This window comes from Spea bombifrons, chromosome 3 (assembly GCF_027358695.1).
Source record: "Spea bombifrons isolate aSpeBom1 chromosome 3, aSpeBom1.2.pri, whole genome shotgun sequence".
In the NCBI taxonomy this organism is placed as follows: domain Eukaryota; kingdom Metazoa; phylum Chordata; class Amphibia; order Anura; family Pelobatidae; genus Spea; species Spea bombifrons.
In genome coordinates, this window is record NC_071089.1 from 15,576,100 (window position 1) to 15,599,891 (window position 23,792).

General features: G+C 40.9%; 2 protein-coding genes across 2 annotated transcripts; one reads left to right on the forward strand and one right to left on the reverse strand.

Annotated features, from left to right (window-relative positions):
• Positions 1-5,301: 5,301 nt before the first annotated feature.
• Positions 5,302-18,348, reverse strand: CLHC1 (clathrin heavy chain linker domain containing 1). Its single transcript, XM_053459192.1, has 12 exons — positions 18,341-18,348; positions 17,021-17,258; positions 15,588-15,775; positions 13,343-13,491; positions 12,222-12,423; positions 11,644-11,759; positions 10,749-10,833; positions 10,193-10,299; positions 9,585-9,759; positions 8,300-8,502; positions 7,869-8,048; positions 5,302-5,615 (listed from the first exon to the last, which is right to left on the reverse strand). The coding sequence occupies exons 1-12, from the start codon at positions 18,346-18,348 to the stop codon at positions 5,419-5,421; spliced, it is 1,848 nt and encodes a 615-aa protein (XP_053315167.1). The 3' UTR covers positions 5,302-5,418.
• A 503-nt stretch (positions 18,349-18,851) lies between these two features.
• On the forward strand, positions 18,852-21,661 carry RPS27A (ribosomal protein S27a). Its single transcript, XM_053459242.1, has 6 exons — positions 18,852-18,888; positions 19,006-19,070; positions 20,111-20,165; positions 20,258-20,343; positions 20,703-20,834; positions 21,480-21,661. The coding sequence occupies exons 2-6, from the start codon at positions 19,023-19,025 to the stop codon at positions 21,627-21,629; spliced, it is 471 nt and encodes a 156-aa protein (XP_053315217.1). The 5' UTR covers positions 18,852-18,888; positions 19,006-19,022; the 3' UTR covers positions 21,630-21,661.
• The last annotated feature ends 2,131 nt before the right edge of the window (positions 21,662-23,792 follow it).

Sequence of the window (23,792 nt, forward strand, 5' to 3'; positions counted from 1 at the left end):
GGCACGGCTATAATGCAACTGAATGTAATGAAAAGTGCTAATGGTCCTATTATCATAAATTATTTTAGCTGGGGAACATTTTTTTTAAACAATAGGGTTTTTTTGTTTTTCATAATACTGCTAAAAAAATAACGCTACAAAAATAGACATTCCTTTACTTAACCATAAAACCTAAATGATCTGCACCAAAAGACAAAGAATTATTTAGGTTCCCCTCCCCGCAAGTTGCAATATCTGCAATTGTTTTTGAGAGACACATATCACATGCTGCTGATCAACACATATAAAGTGCTGCCCTGCAGTATGTGGGATGTATAAACACACAATAGAGAATCCGATACTCCTTTATACAGCCCATATATGACAACACTTTTATATGTGCATACCTCCAAAGCATGCTGGTTTTCATGGGACAGTCCCAATATTTGGGCATGTCATGTGCCAGCTCAAGAGGCCCTCGGACCGGCCAAAGGATCTGTGAAATCACAGCAGCACCCACATGGCCACCTAGTGACGCTCTTCAGATGAGCACCGCAAAGTAGTTCTTCATGTATGGTGAGCTGGTGGTCCTGCCCTGACCATGGAAAAACATCAACATGGAAACCATTGCTGGCTCCATCATGTTTTATAAATAGAATGATAGATTATTATTATTATTATCTTTTATTTTATATTATATACACAGCGCTTAATACAATACATATATTCAAGGGGTCTGACAAGACGAGAATTGACAGACTAAGACAAACCGATACATGAGGTGGAGAGAGCCCGGCTCGCAAGCTTACAATCTTGAGGGAATGGTGGTGACAAACATAAGGCATAGAGAAAGGGTGAGAGGTAGTGTGGTGGTTGTATCAATGACAGGGAAGTTCTAGCAGCTAAGATGGCGCAGCTTCTCTGAAGAAGTGAGTTTTGAGATGTTTCTTGAATGTTGGGAGGGTGAATGCTGAAGGTTCCTTGGGAGTAGATTCCAGAGATATGGGGTGGCCCGTGTGAAATCTTGTAGACAGGAAAAGGAAGAGGTGATAAGTGAGGACTAGAGCCTTAGCCCATGGGAAGAACATAGGGATCAAGTAGGAGAGTAGTGTTATGGATAGATGAGGTATCTCTTAAACTTAAATTATATATATAAAATAATATATTTTTCCATAACACAGCTTGTTATCAGAATCAGATTAAGAAATGTCTTTGTTGTTTTGTGGACTGCGTCAGTAGGTCCGTAACACCCTGAGCATGTAGGATCACACTGAAGATTGGACGCGTAAAATGATATAACACCTGCAATACCGGCTGCCCTGGGACTATCTGAAATAAATCTGAGCGATGGCTTGCAATAACTTGTCTGCGCATTGCTTGCTTTTGTAGTTCAGTGCACTTTGCAAACACACCCAGGTAAACATGACCTTGTTAAACCGCGCCTGAGTGGTAACTTCTATAAATCATTTCTTCACATGTACCAAGGTACACGGCTACGGCGGGAGCAGCCAACAACATGACAGAGCGGAATACATCATAATTCATTTACATGACAGGGGCATCCCTCCCGTAACCAAATAACCACAGAGGCGTGAGTGCAGGTGCCCAGACCGAAGCGTTCAAACATCAATAACCAAAATGGATGTGACATGTAACCTGCGCCCAACATAAATAATGTCGGCCCCTCGGGAGGTCTGCTCAATTTTCCTCCTCCACATTGGTTATCACACGCTGGCGTCCCCGGCCACGCCTCGCATGCAACGAAAACAAACATAACAAACGGAAGGCAGGGTGGGACGTTGTTGCCAACTGATCCGGAATGTCACGCTGTACAACAATATCTAATATATATATATAATACATCTAATATATAAACTGTGAATGGAAATTAACTCATTGCACAAAATAAAATGGAATTGTGGAGTGTTTAGAAGCGGAATGTGCTGGCAGTAGTAGTGTCCTTGTACTGCCCCACCTGGACTGGCCGTCGGGTAAACAGGGCAAATGCACCCAAAGCCCCCTCCATGGATTGCTTCAGATCCTGACCTCTAGGATGGGGCCTGCCAGCTGGAAACGTATGACCTCATCCTGCAAGAGATATATAATAAATACATCTGCCCCGTGCCAGGGCTGATTGTAACCCCCAGCCCTGCCCTGTTACTCACAGACAGTTAAATGGACGGCTTTATAAAGACATGATTTTTTTTCATATTGCTAATAGCACTTATGTGACTTGAGTCATGATGTCAAGTCATGATAAAAACCTTTACGAAGAGAGACCTTTATGGAGCATTAAGATTAACAGGCATTTCTGTCCAGCTGCCATAAAGAGTCATTTATTCCACTATACACCAATATATCGCTCCTATCACATCGTTCTCGTATTTATTATGGGACATAATTTATTGTGGGCGTATTTTGTGAAACCACCAAGATTATAAATAAATTGCACTGGTTTATATCTTTTAGTAAATATTTACCCATTTGTCTTTGATCATTCATGTCACTGGAATCCCCCTTTATACAGAGGTATATTTTATATAGAGCTAATGTTTTAGAAATAGTTTTGGTGAATCGTTCGGCCCTTTTGTGTAAGGATTGTGTGACCTCATTCCTAAAATACTCATCGTGACGACCTGTTTCTAAAAGGAGTTTGTTTTAAATCCATCTCCTCTCTTGGGGTTTAGTACAGAGCGCAGTGCATTCTGCGCAGTTACATTCCCTTCAATGCTTTCTGAGCCGGACCGGTAGATCAGCGAGAGTATGAAGGGCCGGGTCTGGTGTAAGGGTGGAATAAAGAGACCGTATGCACCCAACCCCCGACATTCACGATTCAGATCGGTGACCTATACCACCATTATTTATTTTGAATTTTTTTGTGGAGGTTAGGGGTAATGTAATACTGTAACAGCGAAACTCTCCAGCAATCCTCCGTGAGGACCAGGGTACTGGTTTCTGCAGTGTCCCGGATAGCCTCACCACAAAAAGTACTATATATATATATATATATTTATATATATATACACACATATATATTATTACTATTTACCTTAAGGGTATGTATGCTCTGATTATTCTTGCCACTGATTGGCTGCTTGAAGCAAGAAAGCATCCCTATCGCCCGCTAATCTCCCACAGCCAATGTGGCCACCTGGGTAAAAGTAGAACTGTGGGGGGAATCCCCCTTTGAAACCCCAATTTCATCCAATCCCTGCTCCTCTCCGGTCCTTTCTGCCCCTTTCAATGTGATTTGTGGCTAGCCCCACCCCTATCTGCTGCTAGGCCCACCCAGTGGTGTATTAACGTTGGGTGCTGCCCCATGCCGGACACAGAGCAGCAACCCTTGTAGCCCCCTTTGCAGTCGACATCCTGGCCAGGGCTGAATAAGTACCTTAATATGCATTCATTACATTTGCTTAAAAACATTTTTCACTTTTAAGTGAAGCTGCAGCTTCTGAGCTGCAACACAACATCCCCTCCATAATCCCGCTTTTGTGCCACTGAGTTCGTGTATGCATCATGCTCAGACTTCATCGCATTTATTTTGGCAGCATCCTTTTTCACAGGTTTTGCGGGGTCCCGGGAAAACAATCTTCAGTGGAGAGGAAGTTTCATTTGTATATTTCTATGGCGTTTTCCCAGGAACTCACGTGGTGGGTGCGCATGAAGAAGCCCGGCGCCTAATGTGTGGGCCGATCCTCCGCTTGCTAAAAGACTACTCCATCATTGACAGTCGGGGCAGACTGGGCCTGGCATACCGTTGGGCTGGCGGCCCCTGATCAGCCCCTTGGTGAGGGAATGACTGATAATCATCATCATGCACTGCAATACATTTCTAGTAAATGTATAGATCGAATGATGTTGTCTGATTACATCTCTGTGTCGTTCATGTTAGGAATGTTGAATAAAAATGCCAATAGGCCAGATAATAAATTCACGGGCAGGATCCTCACTTCCTGTGGTATTTTGTTGGTGTGAACTTGGTATCCACCGTTAACCGGACCCGGTCCTGATAATGCGTTGTTGCCGTATGTTATTTTTGTTATTAAATTGTATTCACTGTTATAATGTATTATAGTAACCCATTGTGTCCCTCGCCCTGGCTATGGTCCGACTAGATGGGTGGAATGATTATCTGCCATCAAATTCTGTTTCCATCTCCTGTGAGGCCCCCCGGTGCCTTCGTGATCACAAACACATCGTGTCTCACCTTCCTCAGGTACAAACATACTGGCTACTTTGAATGAACATTCGCCCGTTTATTTTACGTCACCTTTTTTCCGGTTTTCTAGGTTTAGATTGTGGACTGGTGTCTCACTGCGTCAGAATTTTTATCCACTAACAGAACGGCATACAACATATTGTGTTCCTAACGCTAATAACGCAGATATGTAGCGTTTAGGGAAAGCCCTGATAAATGCAGTTAAACAAGAGGTTTTGCCCAAAGGGCAGGGTACAGGCCTGAAATGCAATATTCTTGTGTGTTTCACACTATAGTCAGCAAAAAACAGGATAGGATTTAAAAATAATCACAGAATCACGGGGTTTCAAAGCGTTGTATTACTGAAGGAAGGAACATAAATATAAATGCAGCCAGTATTTTTTATTGTTGATTTTGTAAATACAGTGTAACGTGTAATTATTGTTGTGTGTTTTTGTATCGGTGTTCTAGTTAATAGGTGTAACTTTAATAGGAGGTTCTATTTTTACTTTAATGGGAGGTTAACTAATTGGGGCCGTAGTTGCTAAAGGGAGATATGAGTTGTGTGAAACACAATACACATTACAGACGAGTGTCAGATGCAGCACACAGACAGATCTAAAGCGTTGTGCGTTGTGGGTGAAGGCACAGGGCTCCTTGTTAAGTGGTACTATTGTTGTACTATTATATACTGCTGCTTGGAAAGGGTTCTGACATAATGCAGGTGATGTAAGAGGCTGGCAATGCGGAGAAGCTGTAATCTATAAACAATTATCCTTCGGCTCGCCTCTACAGCCGGCATTTACACAATATACAATCTCAATGCTTCACGGGAAATACTTTGCAATATAAACACAAACCATGGAGAAATGACTGACATGTAGAATTGCGCATGTTCTTTGTATATTCATCTTATGCCAGAAAGGCAGGGTATTTAAACAGATCAAATTTAAACAGATTTAACAAGATTGAAGTCTATTTTTTTGCTTAGAATAGTGGCTAGTTTCCTCACATCTATCACTTTTCATTTTTTCTCACAAATATAGAAATAAAATATATTTAAATAAAACAAAAACTTGCCCGTACTGTATGATAAATAATGCTGTCACACAACAACTAAATAGTTTGTGCAAATCAATGAGAATATTTTATTTATCAAACTACTAATACAAAAAATTCCATTAGGTTTTAATGTGGGATATCGGCTCGCACGCCCCCTCTGCTGGCACGCTGCGGTATTACAGGAAGACATGTTCCATTATTTCTGCATCTTCATCCTTGGAGGAAATTTCGACTACTCCATCCTGTGATGTTACAATAGACAAGATTTTGTCAGACAGCTCCCGGTAGCCATTGTCTGAACATTCACTGGCAATTTCCACCCATCCTTCCAGTGTACAAGCCACATCATCGAGAATGACTTGTTCCAAGGCACCTGAGAAAGAACGTAAGTATATGTATAATACAAAGAATTACAGTGATGCAGTTGCGTGTTACATTGTCAGGCGCAGACACTATAGTAGGCATTGGTGAATTAGAGATATGGTTTTGGAGCAGGGTCTCCAACTGATCACGTGCTTGTCGGCTAGAGCTCAGTAGTCTCTCTTTTACCATCATTACCTCTTCTCACTCCGTCATCCAGGATTAAGCTGTATCCTTTTTCTGGAATTCCCTTCCCTTTCCCATCAGAATTTTCTCCCTCGTATGCAAATTTCTAAAACTCTGAAAACCCAGCTGTTTCAAGAAACATACAATCTTCCCATCATCATCATCCTCTCCAAGCCACCTGAACAACCAACAGCCTTAACAGCTCATCCGGACTCAACCAGCTCATCTTCGCCCAAGCAGTCCTCTCCTACAGTTTCACTTCCCTCTCAACCGATTAGATTGTAAGCTTGCAAGAGCAGAGCCCTCTTCTCTTTTTTGTATTAGTTTGTTATTGTGTGTGCCTTTAAATTAGTCCACTGATTGTAACAACGCTATGGAATCTGTTAGCGCTATATAGATAAATGTCATGTAATGTAATGAGCGAAACACCTGGAGCATGTGCTGTATGTATCTATCCTGCCACATCTATCCCTCTGAAAGAAATAGAAATGCAACAAAAAAAATAAAACATCAGTGAAGGATAAATAAAATGTGTCAAATACATCCTTAATCCCTAAAACAAAATTTTTTTCAATACACATTTGTAGCAGCCAGGGGTAAGCCTCAGATAACTGACACAGACATCATTCGAGACACTTGTGGGTCTCTAGAACCCTACTCTGCTGTCTGCCATCTAGAGGTGCCTGGGTGCAGTGCGCCCCCTCTGCTCTGATGTATGCAACTTGTGTATCACCTATGGCCTGCAGCCTGTAACAAGCAGTGCTATATGTATGTTATAAGTCATATAACGCTACAATATTGTGCAGAGCATCATAGCTGGTTTCTACATCAATAAATATTACATTTTTACTACATGGAACCAAAAGATACTGCGGTTCTTTATAATTAGACGTATACATTATATTGTCCTATTTAAATAATCAGATAATAAGTATTAGGGCCCATCTCACAATTTTACAATCTAATAAAAATAGGAGACCGGATTAGTCCTCAACTAAAATGCAAAGTAGAGACTTCCCAGACTCTAAGAGAATGATGTTTGTGACTCTACAGGAATATATTAATTAAAGACAATTTTGGAGGACATCAGTATTATAGAAATATGTGAAATAGAAACCAACGTCACAAAGTGTTTCCTGATCACCCAGCTGGGTCACTTTAATCTACTTAGATTCTAAGTGCTGGAAAAAAATATTTAAGGAAGCCGGAGACTAAGATCTTTAACAGAACTGGCATTCCAAGACACAAATTGCTTTTACGAAACAATAATGTATGAATTGAGATACTAATTACAAAACAGATATGATTCATTCTTTCCATTGATTATAATGGCTTTTAAAGGGATAGCAGAGCCATCCAATCATTTTTAAAATTGAGCTCATCATTCACCCAGCTGATGTCATAGCTCCAAAGGGCTGAAACAGACTTAACTGCTGGTTAAGTTTTATTCATTATTTACAAAGGTAAGCACTGAATAGCAGCTGTATAAAAACCTCAGCTTTTGAGGCCGTACTGACATTTTTTATGCATATGGAAAATATTCACCTCCCTAGCAACTCCCAAATGCCAGCCAGCCAGAAAAGTCATTGTATTTCCAAAACAGCGGACCCCGACGTAATGTGGCATTACCCAGTACTTGGTTACGGCTACTAAATCAACATATCAATCAATCTTAATTGCTATTAGAAGAGAACCGGTGTGTCCTCCGGCTCCCATAAACCCGCCCCATAAGATTTGGATAGCACTTATATTCTATCACATTTACACTTTAAAAATCTAAACGCATATGTTTATTTTTGGAACAGAAGTTCTCTAAGTAGCCACAAATCTATTTTATTTATATCGTTTGTAACAAGTGGTTGATCTTTTGACCAGTATTGGATAAACCCAAATGTAACTAGAATCAAGGAAATAAAATGTAAATAACATTAACAATATTTATTCATAGAGCATTTAATATCACTCCCATATATGATCAATACTTAAAGCAAATGAGACGTCACTTTCTAAAATGTCCTTGCTATAATTAGAGCCATTGTATATTTGGACAGCGACGTGGCGCTCGCTCGCACATACTTACTTTCACAGCACATGTGTATGTCGTGTAAGAGCTGGAAGCCGTGCTCTTTGTGATCCGTGTAGATCAGGGACAGGGCAGCCTGTCCGACAGACAAAGCTGCCGGCTTCTCCCGCCACTTTTTGGTCAAACCATGGATCAGCTCAGCCGTGGGACAGTTTTTAAGCAGAAACAGATAGTCATCTATAAGAAAAGCATAAAATACGGTGATTGTATCCTCAACTTCTCTCAAAACAAGTACCGCTACTGAAGGAATCTGCTCATCAGGATTGTTTGCAACATAAATACTGCAGTTACTTGCCTGTGTCCAATATCTAGGTAACAGAAAGATCTGAAGGATCTGTCTGCAGGGGTTATGGTTTATTGCTGAGTGCATAAAATCACTTAAGATGGCAGGATATTTAATATATAGTTATTATCAGAAAAATAATTACCTAGTGAAAAGTGTCTGGATTCATAGGTATATTCCAGTGCCCCTTGAACTTGGCCCTGTAAACACATACAGAGTGCTGCTTTCCTCAAATTATTGCATTTTCTGTAGATTAACTGAGCCAACGCCAGGCAAGTATACTTGTGGTATGGCTCTTCATCCCCGTATTCTGAAATAACATCACCAAGTGCCTCAGAGAAAGTTATCCTAAAATTTTATAAAGAATAATAAACACCATTATGGAAGTAGGCAAAACATTTGAAGTAAAAACTACTCATAGATTATCCTAAGAATATCAAATGGCCAAATCATGGGCTGGCATTTTTTTGCCTACTATATCAGCTGGGCCAACATGGACTCCATTGTGTATATGGGCCGGTTACAAGGGAGATCTCTGATTTTGCCCTAGGGGCCCATGGAGCAGCGGCGCACCGGGGAGCCTGATCGCCCGATCTGCTTCAGTTTATGCAGCAAAGGGCCTGCCGCACCCCAGGAACTGGCACTCTAGACGAGCGAGACCACAATACTGGTATTTGTATGCGACAAGAAGTATCTAGATTAACAGATGCGATTTACTGCCTTCTGCGCAATAAACTACTTAAATAAAGTAGGCATCGGATATGTTTTCTAAAATATTAATGTTATTTAAATGATTTACAGTTTACCACAGGGCCCTGGTGCGAAAATCCCCCAACTCCAACAGCTGGTCCATGAAATTATTGCCCCCAAACAACTTAACAGCCACATAACGTGACCTAAGGCGTTCTTGTCTTCCCGTGCCGGTTCAAAATAGTTTCTAAACAATTTTTAATCAGTATGAGGAGACAGGAACAAGGGGGCCCTGGACGCACGGGCCGCTGCGACCCCTGTAGTTACGCCAGTGCTTGAAGGACATGAACAGGACAGGCAAAAGGCTCTTCTGGACATAAACCAACACAAAGAACCAAGTATGGATTGAAGTCTCACAGCCCTTAGAAACACAGAATGGAGAGATGGGTCAAATGGCTCCTATCTGCCATCATGTTTCTGTGGTTTGAACTATTTCTAGAATATATTGTCTTGAAGTGACTCACTTTCTTCTTGGATTGAGGCAAAAACAAGCAGCTACATTTACAAGGCAGAAAGGAAAAATACCGCTCATCATGGTCAGTACTGAGCAGCATCAATAACATCGTCCCCTATCTATTGTACCAAAGTCAGATAACAATGCAGCATGTACTGTATAGATTTTAGGAACAGTCCCAGTACCTGGCATTCTCTACAGAAAATAGGGGGGGATTTCACATTACCTTTGGTAAGTCACCCAGTGAACAACCAGGTCAACCTTGTTTTGGGAGAGGGCACATTTAACTCCCTCCAGTGTGAGGATCGCATTGACTGGGTGCTTTGCCATACAACTTGAGCCGATAAGTGCTTCAAAAAACAACAATAAAGGAGAAACCAGCTCCTCGCTGGTAGCAACAGCTGTGGAAAGAAAATTAGGCAAGATTTGTAGATTCCGCAATGTAAAACCATCATTTTTCAGCATGCGGTGCTTGGTACAGTATACTATGATGACTTATGAGATAAAAGAATATATGGTTTAAGTATGTATATGGTATAAGTAAGAGGGCCTGCTAGTGCTATATGTGCCAATGGTGTGACCTTGTCAGTGACACACACGATATCACTGTACGAAACATGGGTCCTAGTTAACAAGATTCAAGTGATATTTGACCAGGTAAATGTAGAAGGATTCCTTGAATGGTGAGCAGGTGGTATGTAGACATGGGCTACACAAGCATACTTTCTGCATACCATTGGCATTGAACTTGTTTTTCATAAGCCAGCCAATGACGTCATCTGTTACTGCCATGCCCCTGCTTAAGTGAAATGCACAGGAACCTCCGCAAAGTACCTTTAAACCTCTCCATGGTTTCCAAGTTTCGGAGAATTCCTCTGGGACTGTTTGCAGCAAAGGTTGCCGCTGCCTTATACCGACCGCTTGCGAATAACTCATTAAACCTGCGAGGGAGGAAAGCAAGTCAATCTCTGCATGCCTGAGCAGATACAACAATACAACGGGGGCTAAAAAGGCCAGATTTAAACCGAACATCATCTGTCACATGGGCACCGGCGTTAATAAGGATAATCAGCTTTTGACATGCCAATGTTAAAGTTATCTTATGTTAAAACTAAACTTTTTCCAGATCTCCGTGCAGAGAATGTTTCTGGAACAGATACCAATAGTAACAATGTCCTGCCAGGATTTCAGATTTGAATAAATAGATCGGAATGAGATAATTTGATATAGAATCTTTAGGAGGAAGGTGAGTTTAGATCATACGTCAGGTGGGTGATGAGAAGCAAGTGAAACGGCATCCCAAATCCATGTAGTAGCTGCACAACTGCCGTATATTTATTAAAACGAGTACTAGTAATCATCAAATGTTAACCAATTTATTCCAAATTACCTTTCGACATATTCTAGTAAAGCTTCGGCTTCCATGCCCTTCCTGGGATCAGTGTCATCAAATACATTTGCAGGCATTGTGTCATCTATAACAAAGTACTAAAATATATAAGTCCTTTAAAAAACACACATTGTTTTCCTCCATAAATTATAAACGCAATAAAGGACGCCATTTGTATGGTGGGGCTCTAAAACAGAACGCCGTCCAGCCGGTGTGAGCCGAGCAGATCAGAGGACTCATCCCTCGTTGACACTGATCGTAAAGCTTCCCAATGCGGATATGCACATGATCTGATTCCGATCATTTTATTATATAGTCTGTCCCTAACTATATTTCTTTCTTTCTGTATCTCAAGCCTTTAAGACAGCTAGAATTTCTTTCACTGCACCTTGAACAACCTTGGTGCAAACCGGTAAATCCCACCTTTGAATCGTCGTCCCTGTCCTTACATCTGCTTCCAACTGAAATCTGCTTGCAGACCACGCCACCAGATGCATGAAGATGGACTATAAGTCCTACACACCTTGCACACATATAAGTCCTTCACCGATTTCTGACCCTCCCAAGGACTATTCATAATAATTGATTTCTATTTTTTATGAAAACTTTTTCTTCAACTTTTTTCAGTTGTTTTTCCACCTGAATATATTGACCAATTAATTACGGTAGTTTTTTCAGTTCAGATTTTTGATATATATATAAAAAAAAAAAAAAAAAATCGATAAAAGAACATTTTAAAACACTCATTAAGACTGCTATGGATTGCAATGAATGTGACCGAATTGTGTTGATGGTCTGATGACATGCTCAATATTTAATGCTAGTGTTTTATTACTTCTTACTACCGCAGACATATTTATCAATACAAATAATATTCATATTTACCCAAAAGTACCTTTATATGCATTTTCCTTTGCCACTGCTTGGGATATAGCCTCATAGAGAGTAACACTTTTATCAGACTTTGCCCAAGATGTAATGGTGTCTACTATAATTCTTTTTTTCCTGTATCTAAAGCAAAAACAAAATCAACGATTCACTATAGAACAGAACAAACATCAACATGTTAGAATTATTAGTTTGTTTAACTTTTGCTCAAAGTAATAGCTGTTAAAAGCCGTTGTTACATATAAAGCCTAGAGGAATGAAGAAGAATTGAATTACTTGAATTACTGGAGAATGGCCAACCTTCTGTTAATGCTTTATTTTGAGGTATAAATATTTGTATCCAAAGTTCCAAATATTTCAAAGTACAGCCTGGCGTAAGTGAAGTTTTATATATGAGTTATTGACTGCCCCATTCATAATATATGTGTATTCAAAGGATACTAATGCTCCAGCGAAGCAAACAGGGCGCACGCACTTTTACCTCTTGTGTAATATCTCCTTTTAGACTGTAAGCTCATATGGCCAGGGCCCTCCTCACCTTTGGTTTCTGTAACTGTGATGATGAATAGGTTGCTAATAGTTTACCTGGCCATCGATGTCTGGTTTATTAACTCTGCTTTATCTCTCTCTTGCAAGGCAAGTATAAGTTTTTCATCAAGTTCTTTTTTTATCTCCGCAGGAACATATTTGGTTTTTATGTCATCTTCAAGGGTTTGCATCTTTTCTTCAAGCTGTTGCTGGTATTTTGTAAGAGCTTCCATATCAAAAGAATCTTCTATAGTCAAGCCTAGGGTGCGAAGCAAGCCAGTCCAGAACAGCCATTGATAAGATAGTTATATACTTGCTCTTACAGTATTTCCAAATCAAAATGCTGGAACAATGTCATACCTTTTGAGCAATTACCCTTTAATACAATAGAACATTTCTGCTGATTGTAGCACATTTAACACTTAAAATGAATCTTTATAAATATGGTCACCTGTGCTAGTGTAAAGTGCAAGAAAGCAAAAACTATTATAATCAATAGGAATCATTGTAAGAATACAAGTTAAAGGGACACTCTATCTTATGTACTTTAATTTATATGATAGTCAGGGCTGAGACTAGGGTTAGTGGCATCTCGGTGCAGTATCCTCGCTCAAACATCCACTCACTTTAACACCATGCACATACAGATACACACACCACATCTCATTCACACTAGTAACCCTATGATCACCCCTGAAATCTAACACCATATGCTGGCACACACACATGCTAACACCATACACTAACACCCACACGATCACACCATGCAGTAACACATACATACACAGCATACACTCACACATAAATGTGTTTGAAGAATGCATATGAAAGTACTCAAAATGCATTCTTCCTTAGTGGGCCTTTCACAAACATTAAACTGTCTCCCTAAAAATATAGAAATATAGGTATTAACAATAGAGGATTCACGTTTTTTATTAAAGATCTGTATATCGCGGCCTAGTGCCTAATTGTCAGAGTGCATACCAATCCCATAACATTCTCTGTTTTACTGTAGTGACCATTTAGTATGGCTGCCTCTATGGGTAAATAAATTAGAATATGGAGACTAAAAAACAAAGGGGCAAAAGAGTGAAAACGGGTGTCATTAACATGAACTGTATGTTTTGTTCTATGCAGATATATGACAACAAATGTTTGTATAGGAAGCAGAAAACTACCTGGTATAGGCTTGTATGGTTCTCTCTCTACACCGTGGAGTCCTGACTCGCTCCGGTCAGTCATGTCAGGTGATTTTACTCTCCTCTCTTCTTGAATCTTCTGGATCTGACGTTCAAGTTTGCGAGAATCATTTTCAATTATTTCAATCCTACAGGAAACATAAGGTATGTCGGGATGAGAGACAGCGTCTGCACGCATGAAATCCAGCCAAACGGTGGGGGCACGATTATTCATTGAGTAAGCATTTTGTGCTGCAGTCCCATAGAAACACTGTACTCATTGAGAGTGTGAGTGAATTCACTCAAGGTGTTCTGTATATTGAGCAAAATTTGAAATACAGTCCTATCGCCATAGCAGCCAGTGGGATGTTCCTGCTTATTACACCATTGGTTGCTATAGTGATGATCACTTTTCAATATTTGCACCAAAATGCCTTTTTATACAGTAACCCAGTGACTTTTGATAACTTTTTGGGGTTGGATGCTACTTCTGAGATATTTGAAAGTTTCTAGAACACACAAAGCAGCAGACAGAATATGAGAAGAGCTAATAATGTTCTATAACTCTGCAATCCGCTCAGGGTTTCAGGAAATCAGGGAATGGATGCAGAACGTCATCATTGGGGAAGCATTGCCAGCCGCTAAACCGTTTGTTTTTGAAACAGAAATGGTTTATCGACGTCCACTTGGAATCCCCGCTTCTGTGTAGTCTGATAAGTAAAAGCTAAGTGGACCTTTTACTAAAATACAAAATAGTGCTCACCTACCTGGCCCTGCCTCCTCTGAACATGTATTGTATAGAAACACTGAGCGGGTTTCAATAATTAAATCAAAATAAGATTAAAATGAAGCACTTAATGATGAGCCTGGTTGTTTTTTTGTGCTATAACACCCTTTTTGTGTCCTTTTTTGCCATCCTCACCCCGTCATCCACATTTACTGGGCTCAAACATAGACAGGAAAATACCTGTAAATCTTGAAGACAGAGTCCCTTTAAAAGTACATTTGTTTTACTGGATTTGAGATCAATTAAAACCGTAAATATGTAAATGTCCCAGGAAGTGAGTAACAATATCTATTTAATCCAAAGCAGAAAATCAATGGATATGTCTAGTTTTGTAATAAGGCGCCCACCCATAAAGCCCCCACCCTTGACAAAGATGGATATAACACTGGCCCATTTATTCTTTCTAGCCTGTCATCATTTATTAATGCTCAAATAATTTATTCACTGTGTGATACAATAATAGACTATATAACTATATAACTAGTGATGACAGGTAGCGTAATCCAATGTACTTAATAAAATATTTAGTGCTACTGCCAGACGCTGATAAGGAATCAGAAGGACTTCACTGAGCCTGCCAAGTATATATATATATATATATATATATATATACATGCTTCTGGAAATGCCAGTGATAGCCCCGAGATAGTATGGCTGCTGTGAAGTCTTGGAGGATTTCTCTCATCAATGTTTGTATTGGGGGACAGAGCATTCTGGGTTCATCTTCTGACAGCAGCATCATCTCTAATGCCATGCAGCGCTATAGTTATTTATGATAAATATCTTATGATCTCCAATCTAAATGTAAATCATTTTAAAAGTATATCAGTCTCTCTTCTGGTGCCTCCTGCAGGACAGATTGTGAACGGAAACTGTCACATCCAACATCTATTCTGTATTACCGAGCACTGATACTTCCTAATTTATACATAAGAATGTGTAATGTATCTAGAATCCCGAGTGACTGCTACTGTCAGAACATGAGCTCAAGAGTATGAGGGAATCGTGACATTTAATCTGCACTGCAAGTCTCTTCAACCATAAGTCAAGTTCTGGGTATGGGAGAAGCATGGATCTGGTTCAGTAAGGGTTAACCCAAGCTCTTGAAGATGTTGGACTATATCATAATGATGAAAATGATGATGGATACATCAACTTACTCCATCGCTGAGTAACCCCAAGTTATTTTCAAGCCCCCAGTGATCTAATGTGATGGAGAATGAAATCAGGGCGTTCATTGTTAGTTCAATTATCTTCTGGGTGGTTCTGCTACATCAGAGATAAAACAAGGGAACGTCCATCAACCCTCAGCGTTACTAATGATTATACTATAATGTAATGGAACAATGTTTTTTATGTGTTTCAAGTGACATTTTGGGTTTTGACACAAGGTGTCAGTTATCTTGGTCCCATATCCGCATTGGGCTATAGTCCAATTACCGTGTGACGGTTACTCACCTCTGCGTCAGTTCAGCAGCTCTTTTCTTGTAATACATAAGTGTGGTTGGCTCAGCTGCCAAAGACTTGAGCTTTCCTTGAAGGTGAGCGGCGTCTATTTGGCCCTGCTTGAGCGCATCAATAAATTCATCATACTCTCGCTTTATCGCACTGAGAATGGGTCTGTAGTCTTTGCAGTATTCTATGACCTAAAACACATCAAAGAAAAGCAAAATAATGCCTCTGTCGTTGCCGATGCTTGGAGCAGTTTTGTTCATATATGAAAATGCCAAGTAATTATCAGCTTCTAAACTTCTGGCCATTGGTAAGTCCAAGATATACAATGCTGTATCGGTAGGTAATACTGAATAGCTGTTCGCTGCTGTGTACTTTTTGATCCCTGGTAAAAATATTCAGTTTGTTAATGTTATTATCATATGTGCTGATTCCTGCTATTAAAAAAAAGCAACTAATACCCCAAATCTGGATCAGGCGGAGGATGGGAATTGCTCATATGCTTTCATTTGGAAGGTTATGTTCATGGTTGAGAAATCCCATCCCGGTTGTAAATTATGACCATACATTGTTTATTACAACTATTTAAAACTTAATAGTTAAAAGCGTTTATAAAAAAAAAAAACATCTAAAATGAAACCAAATAAATATTTTAACATATGTCAGACTCAGAGCTGATGTCATAATAAAAATATCACATAGAAAAGTTGTAGACAGGGGGGTCACACTGCAGAGAGCGGGACGGGTAAGAGTTGGATTCAGCCAGAACTCAATATAGAATTTCGAAACATCCCATCCGTTTAGCATGAGTACAGATATTAAGACCTCGTGGAAGAAGCTGCTAACATTGCACATGGATGTGTGATAGAGGAACTACTAAACTATTCCACTGCTATAATATTCTGTGTTCTGCTACCAGCTTTTATGACCAGACTGAAAAGAAGAACAATGGGTAGAGGTAATGGTATACGGATAAGGAACGGGACACAACGACATGGGGGGCATTCTACTAGATGGCTACAATTGGAAAGGACTGACCTGCATTGAGGTTACTGAGATGTTGCAGGTTGGTGTCTGATCTCCTTGGCGGTGTAAAAAGTTTAAGGGAGGCTTCTAGGAGTCTGCGATGGCCATGGTCATATTGAGTTATTGGGGACGCTGTATATAGTTTAAGTGCAGGAGGGATCAGACACGCATACCTCCCAACAGTCCAGATTGTAAGGCACTGAGTCCTGTATAGCTGCCCCGCTGTCTTACATTTGAGGGCAGTGGAGAGCATGGGTCATTTCGGGAGCACAGACCTCTACTGCAGCTACGACTATTGCAGGTAAGGTGGTGGGCGGCCATCCAACTTCTGAGACTAATTCCACCCACCCCAAAACAAGAGCAACAAAACTGTAAGCCAACGTTACGATCAGCTCCATTCCTATATAACTCACCTTATCAAACACTTGCGCATGGATAATATACTGCTCTTCAACATCACACTGACCCGCAGATCGCAGCTTCTCACTTTCTGTCTTTATAAACCTTTCGATCTTGTCCAGAAAGGCTTTATCTCTGTTACTGGAGATCGGAGGGAGAACGGGCGCTCTGGGTAATCCCGGAGAAGGATCCGCCGAGGCAGGAGATTTGTTTGGTAATTTGCCCCGTCTGTTTAAATGACCGGCTAAGGACCTGTGAAAGGTAAAGCAAGTCACTGATACAGCCATCCGCAACCTCTAGGACTCCAACTGCTAAGCAATGCAAATCTACCGATTCCCATCGAACCTATGTAACTGACTTCAAATAAAATGTATTTCTTCTGTACAGTATATATATATATATATATATAAAAAAAAAACAATCGCAAGCTACTGGTCCCTGTATATTATATTATATATGATACATACTATAACAACAATGAAAATAGACATAACGTCACACGTTTCAATTTGATGTGAAGCCAGATGTAAAAGAGATGTATTACCTAATACTCAGTCCTGCTATTAATGAAAACATCAGAAAAGTGAATGCTGTGCATAAGGATAGCACTTTATTTTATTATTATTACTTTATGTAGCACCATCATATTCCGTGGCGCTGTACAATGAGTAGACAGGACATAACAAGTAGTATTTAACATAATTTGATTTACAGAAACAGAGGCGGCACTGCTTAAAGAGTTTACAATCTTGAACGTCGTGTTCGCTAATCCAAGTTTAAGTTTAAAAGGCTAATTGATCATTACATGTTACAGCTAGAAATGTCCTTGTTTTCAATGAAAACCTTTTAACTGAACCATCTTGGTCACTGTTGGTCCTTCATGCAACACAGAGAGATGAATCTGCAACTCTGCTGCAAACCCTCACTTTAGTGAATAAAGATTGAACGGAATATGCGATAACGTAAAATGAACTTTTATCAAAATCCGATGTCCTGGAGCTTCCCGCGGCTGAGCATCTGCGGTCAGGTGAGTTTGAGATATTTTTCCATGCCAGCTCCAGGGAGTATTAAAAGATGCAGGATTTCTCACTAACTTGTTTGTGAATTTGGCTACTGACATGTAAACTTTGGCTCCCTACATCCATTGAATTTTGAATTCCCACCTTGATCAGTAGCAACTCAGTCTTTTTTCACTTTACGGGTCATTATAATCCCATGGAAGCAATAACATGAGCTGCCTTTTACATTCACGGTTTTATAAGAGCAGCTGTAACATAATGCCGCTAAAAGCTGTTTTTCACCCCAATTTTCGTTCTTCCACATTTGGATATTACCTTTCCATAGTGCCTTTTCTATCCTGCGTGTGGCTTCCAGTTGCTAGGGACAGTTGCCAAGGGCGTGGCTGTATGAAACATTGCCAGCGCCTGACAGGAGAATGGGGGAATTTTGGGAGATGTAGTTCGCTATGAGAAAATGGAGAGCCAATCAATGTTACTCCGTTAAACTTTATTTTAGCTGACACACACATCTGCAGTTTCCATCATTAAATAATATTTTCTTCGTACAGCAAATATGTATCAATTAAATCTAAGCAAAAAATAGGGACTACAAATCCCAGCATGCTCTGTTGCTCGGGGTCCTTAGCGGAGGAAAATAGGAGAGGAATCGCTTATTAAGTTGAAATATCCTTCTATAGCATGCAGTGATAAGTTGAGGATATGCGTGGAATTACACGGGACGGGCACGCCGGTAAAATGTGTGAAGTTCTGCCCTCAGGCACTGAGTTGGTCGCCTGTCCCCGCCCACACCCCTGCTCTCGAGGTAGGAAAACCCCGTACCGCCGGAAGGAGGCCCTCTCTCCAGGATCCGCCATTAGCAGGAGGTGAGTGCTGCGGCTGAGCTCCGGAGGCCGGTTTATAATAAAGTAGTTTCCCGGGCGTTTGGGGCCGCCGTGGACCCGGTTACCTCAGTGGATAACACTGCAATTTCTTCCCCGCAGGTGGATCCGGCGCCAAGATGCAGATCTTCGTGAAAACCCTTACGGGGAAGACCATCACCCTCGAGGTGCGTGCCTGCATGGGGCATGGCGGTGGGCTGGGGGCCTGGAGCACACCGGGCAGGCGCTCGTGGATTGACTTTAATGCCCAATACAGGGCCCTTCTTCACGGTCACTTCCCTCTGGATTACGGGGTCGCTGTGTCGGCAGTAGTTGGCCGGATTCTTTTGCCGCATGTGCTGCCGCCGTTACCCGCCGGCGTGTCTGTGGGCTCGTAGTTCGGACCCGGGCAGCCTGTGCTCGGTTTCATCCACTCCTCGCCGGCCCACGTGCGGAGGCTGCGGCCTGGTTCTCGGCCTCCTGTCACATGGCGCCCCCGTTCATTTAGCGGCGTTTTGTCCCGGAGAATAGGGATTTCTTTTTTTTTCCTGGTTAAAACGGATCTAATAAACAATTCCCTCCACCTGGAGAAGGACAACGGATTCAGGGCTGTCAGTGAATAGCGCGCTAAAGGCAGGAGATGTGATGGAAACATTACATTCACAAAGGGGTTCCCAGTACTGGAGGGAGGCTTTGCAGAGTGGAGGATCAGTGGAACAGCCTCCCAGTAGAACTGGTAGAGGTTAATAGAATGATGGGATAGGCATGTGGTTATCTTGAATCTAGAGCAAGACCATGGAATAAAGATTTAGTTACATCTGGATAAATGGCAGACTAGATGGGCCCCGGAGGTCTTTAATGCTGTCACATTCTATGACTGTCTTGCGCTGTCTTTAGAATGATCCGTGTTGTCATACATTAGTATTATCGTTTATATAGCGCCAACAACTTACACAGCGCTTAATGCAATACATAAATTCAAGGGGTCTGACAGGATGAGACTTGACAGCCGTAACAGCCCTGCATCCATCTCATCCTTAATTCCTGATGTCCAAACCGTGTTCTGTCCGGTGGATGATGTCATTTAGCTGCATGGCCTGGAAATGTGGGAAGTTGAAGCTCGTTACTCTCAATCAACGTGTTGAACGACTCCTATGCAGCCGTTCCTTGTGTCCCCTATACATACTATGCTGCCTCTATAGTCTCCTTTCTTTTCCTTCTGTCGTAGGTCGAGCCTTCTGACACTATCGAAAATGTCAAGGCTAAGATTCAGGATAAGGAAGGTGAGTTAACCGTTTAAATGAGATGATTTACATATTAACCCATTATATGCCTTTTCACAGATCGTGTTATCTAATGTGTTGTGTTATTTTAGGCATTCCTCCTGATCAGCAGAGATTGATCTTTGCCGGCAAGCAGCTTGAGGACGGCAGAACTCTTTCTGATTACAATATCCAGAAGGTATGCGTTCCGTTTATAATCACTCGCTTGAGTGCCGTCTCACACAATGTATATTTACTGGAGTTTTGTCTAAGATCAGTGAAAGCTCAACTGCAATCAACTGATAACTTTGATAATTTTCAAGTTTATTCCTCGCATGTCTCTACAAACTATTTGCTAAGTGTTATTGGGCATTGAGGGCATAAGTTCTAAGATCATGATGTTGAAAATTGAGTAGACAATCTCCCGTTGTAACTTATATTATCTCCGGTGCACTATAGTACTTACTGGCACCATCTGCCTATAGATTGCGTTTTAGATATTAAATGTAGATCTCGTGGCTTGACCTATAACCCAAATCTCGATTCTCTGCCCCGCAGGAGTCCACTCTTCACCTTGTGCTGAGACTCAGAGGTGGTGCCAAGAAGAGGAAGAAGAAGTCTTACACCACCCCCAAGAAGAACAAGCACAAGAGAAAGAAGGTCAAGCTTGCTGTGCTAAAATACTACAAGGTAAAACTCTACAATAGACCATTATTGTCCCTCTGTTTAGTGAATAGTGTAAACTATTACAACAAAGTATGATTTATAGACTTTTGATGCCTTGTCTGTCTATCCATCGAGTCATCCACAGTAAACATATCTTGTGTGTAGAATGTAAGTGGTCTTTGCACTAGCGAAAGTACAGGCTGAGGTCAGTAGTTGTGGATTTACTTGTCATAAACCTCATCTGTTTATACAGTAGATGGCTTTTAACGCTAGTTTCATGTGTAGCCAGGCAGATGCTGGCTTCCACGTTTTTAAAAGTATCAGCAGAACTACAATGGCTCCCCAGCTTGTTTATTTGAATAGCATTTAGATACATTGATCTCTAGTTGTCTCTGTTAGGTTAATGCTCTGCTTCTAATGTATCGATTGTTGTGTACGCTCTTAGTAAGATTTGATAGAAAGGAGCGGTTACCTGACCTGTTAACCGTTTTGTAGACTTCTTTAGATGCCCAATAGAACACCTGGATTCCATTATCCTCTTACATAGAGGAACACAAATTGATGTAAGGAGCAGTTGGTTTCCAAATGACCTGATGTTTGTTTAAGCATGTTTTTCTCATTGGTGTAGCTTGTGAAAAGTGTGTATTTAATGTGTCTCCTGTTTTGTAGGTTGATGAGAATGGCAAAATCCACCGCCTGCGCCGTGAATGCCCTTCAGATGAGTGCGGTGCCGGTGTCTTCATGGCGAGTCACTTTGACAGGCATTACTGCGGAAAATGCTGTCTGACATACTGCTTCAACAAGCCCGAGGACAAGTAAATGTACATGTGTTAATAAAAGGTGTCCGCTGATATACCGTGTTGTCTTTTTTTGTTTTATGTGCTTCAGTAACCTGGTTAAAGATGAATGATTGGAGTTTCGGATAGCGAACTCTATGTAATATTGCTAGTTATCAACTTTTCTCGACTTTGTACTTCATCCGTACCCTGTGCTAAATACGTGGCTACTGGTGTATCTTGTACATCTTAATACAAGTAACATCTACAACTTCATATTATATTCGCTTGCTGGTGTGTTTACATTATCTAGACTACATATTCCTTTCAAACCTTACTGACCGTTAACTTTGAACAAACACTTGTGTTGCTGTGTTGCTCTTTAAATAGTACCTTTGTCAGGTAGTGTTCTAAAAGTTTTTTCATATGACTGAGCGCTGGCTGCGTATATTGAAGGTTCTTTATCTCCAGCTGGAGAACAAAACCCATGTGAACGACACTTCTAAAAGGGTACAGAAGTAGCCTTAAACCCAAGAGAACGGAGGCAGGTCCCACAATAAAAATTACAGACCTGAGAAGCGCTTTAAGGAAAAAGAAACAAAACTTTTGAAAGAAGATTGAAAATAATAAAATGTGGGTGTGCAAATGGTGCTTCAAAACTTTGCTGCCGTTGAGCTGAGAAGTTGGCTGCTGTCGGTCCGGCTGCTGATCCCAGGGAGTATCTGTGAACACAGATCACTGTCCAACGGCTGAAATTCTAGCCGGAACACCAATACTATAAAAAAAAATCCTTTCAACGTTCATCGTAAATGGATGATATGTCAAGTGCTCTATCTAATAAATGCCCGAGTTCAAAGCGTCAAAAGTATACATTTGGATATTAAACGTCGCTTTCAGCTTTTTTGTTAGTGTGAAAATGATGGCATTCTAGTCCAAATCATTATAGATGTGTCAAGAAGGTGAAGCGCTCTATATAATGTAGAGTCACGTGCCTAAGGCGTAATTGTGATTAAGTTATTCTGTAGCGGCCCCATATCAAAGCATGGAGGAACCCGAATCCCTTCCAAAGACAAAGATGACAACCTAATGGAGCCTACGTTCCAGTAATATGTGCAGAGGCAGCGCGTGAACCTGATCGAGTTTATTTTATTGGAAATAAATTAAACAGAAGGACCCATTCCCCTGATAAACAGGTAACAATTTTACATGTAAATTCTTTGATAAATACATATTGTAGTTTTTAATCTGGAACATAAGTGTAATCCGATGCTTGTAATGGGTAACGTACAGAATATTAAGGGCTCTTGATAGTATATTGTCAGGTATTGTATTTTATAGTCTCCCACTTAAACCAAATACAATGCTAAGCAGATAAACCAGTTGTGCGCTGAAGCTTTAATCAATTTAACCCCTTTGTGACCTTTGCCGGTTCAGGACCGTCATCACAAGAAGGTCACTAAACGACCTTTGACGGTCCTGAACCATCAAAAAATTAAATAAGCTTAGAAAGTGATCAAGGATCACTTTCTTCGCTTAAACGGCCTTGCTGCAATGCCTCGATGTCGAGGCATTCAGCAAGGCCGAGATCGGCATCGGGGGCCATATCTGGCCCCTCCCCGTGGCGTCAACAGCCGCCATACATTGTATGGCGGCGGACGCCCGTTTTAAAAGCGTTTAGGAGGCGATCAACGATCGCCTCCTAAACTTAAATGGTGTCGCTGGAATGCCTCGATCAGGAGGCATCCAGCGACACCAAACACTTACCTCTGGGTGGTTTGTGACCGCTCCGGAGAGCGGTCACAGCCGCAGCTGCCGGTGATCTTCGCCATCCGCAAGATGGCGGCGGCCCGGGAAATAAAACAATAAAGGTGAAAAGTTCGCTAGATGGTCTCCAGACCCTCTAGAGAACTGGCTCCACTTACTGGTTGAATACATCCAGTGACAGCAAAATGTGTAAAAAAAATATAAAAAAAGTATTAAAAAAATTAAATTAAAAAATAAAGTTTATTATTTTGAGCAAGTGCTAAAATTTCTCAAAAATCTCAACAAAGAGTTAAAATAAAAGCACTTCAAATACCTAAGGGGTGTCTAATATAAAAAAAAAATGGCTGATGGGGTAAATTGGAGTGGCCTAGCTCAAAGATAGGGCATAGGTACAGACTGACCAAAATGGAGAAAAAAAGCGCACTTCCCAAATGTGGCATTT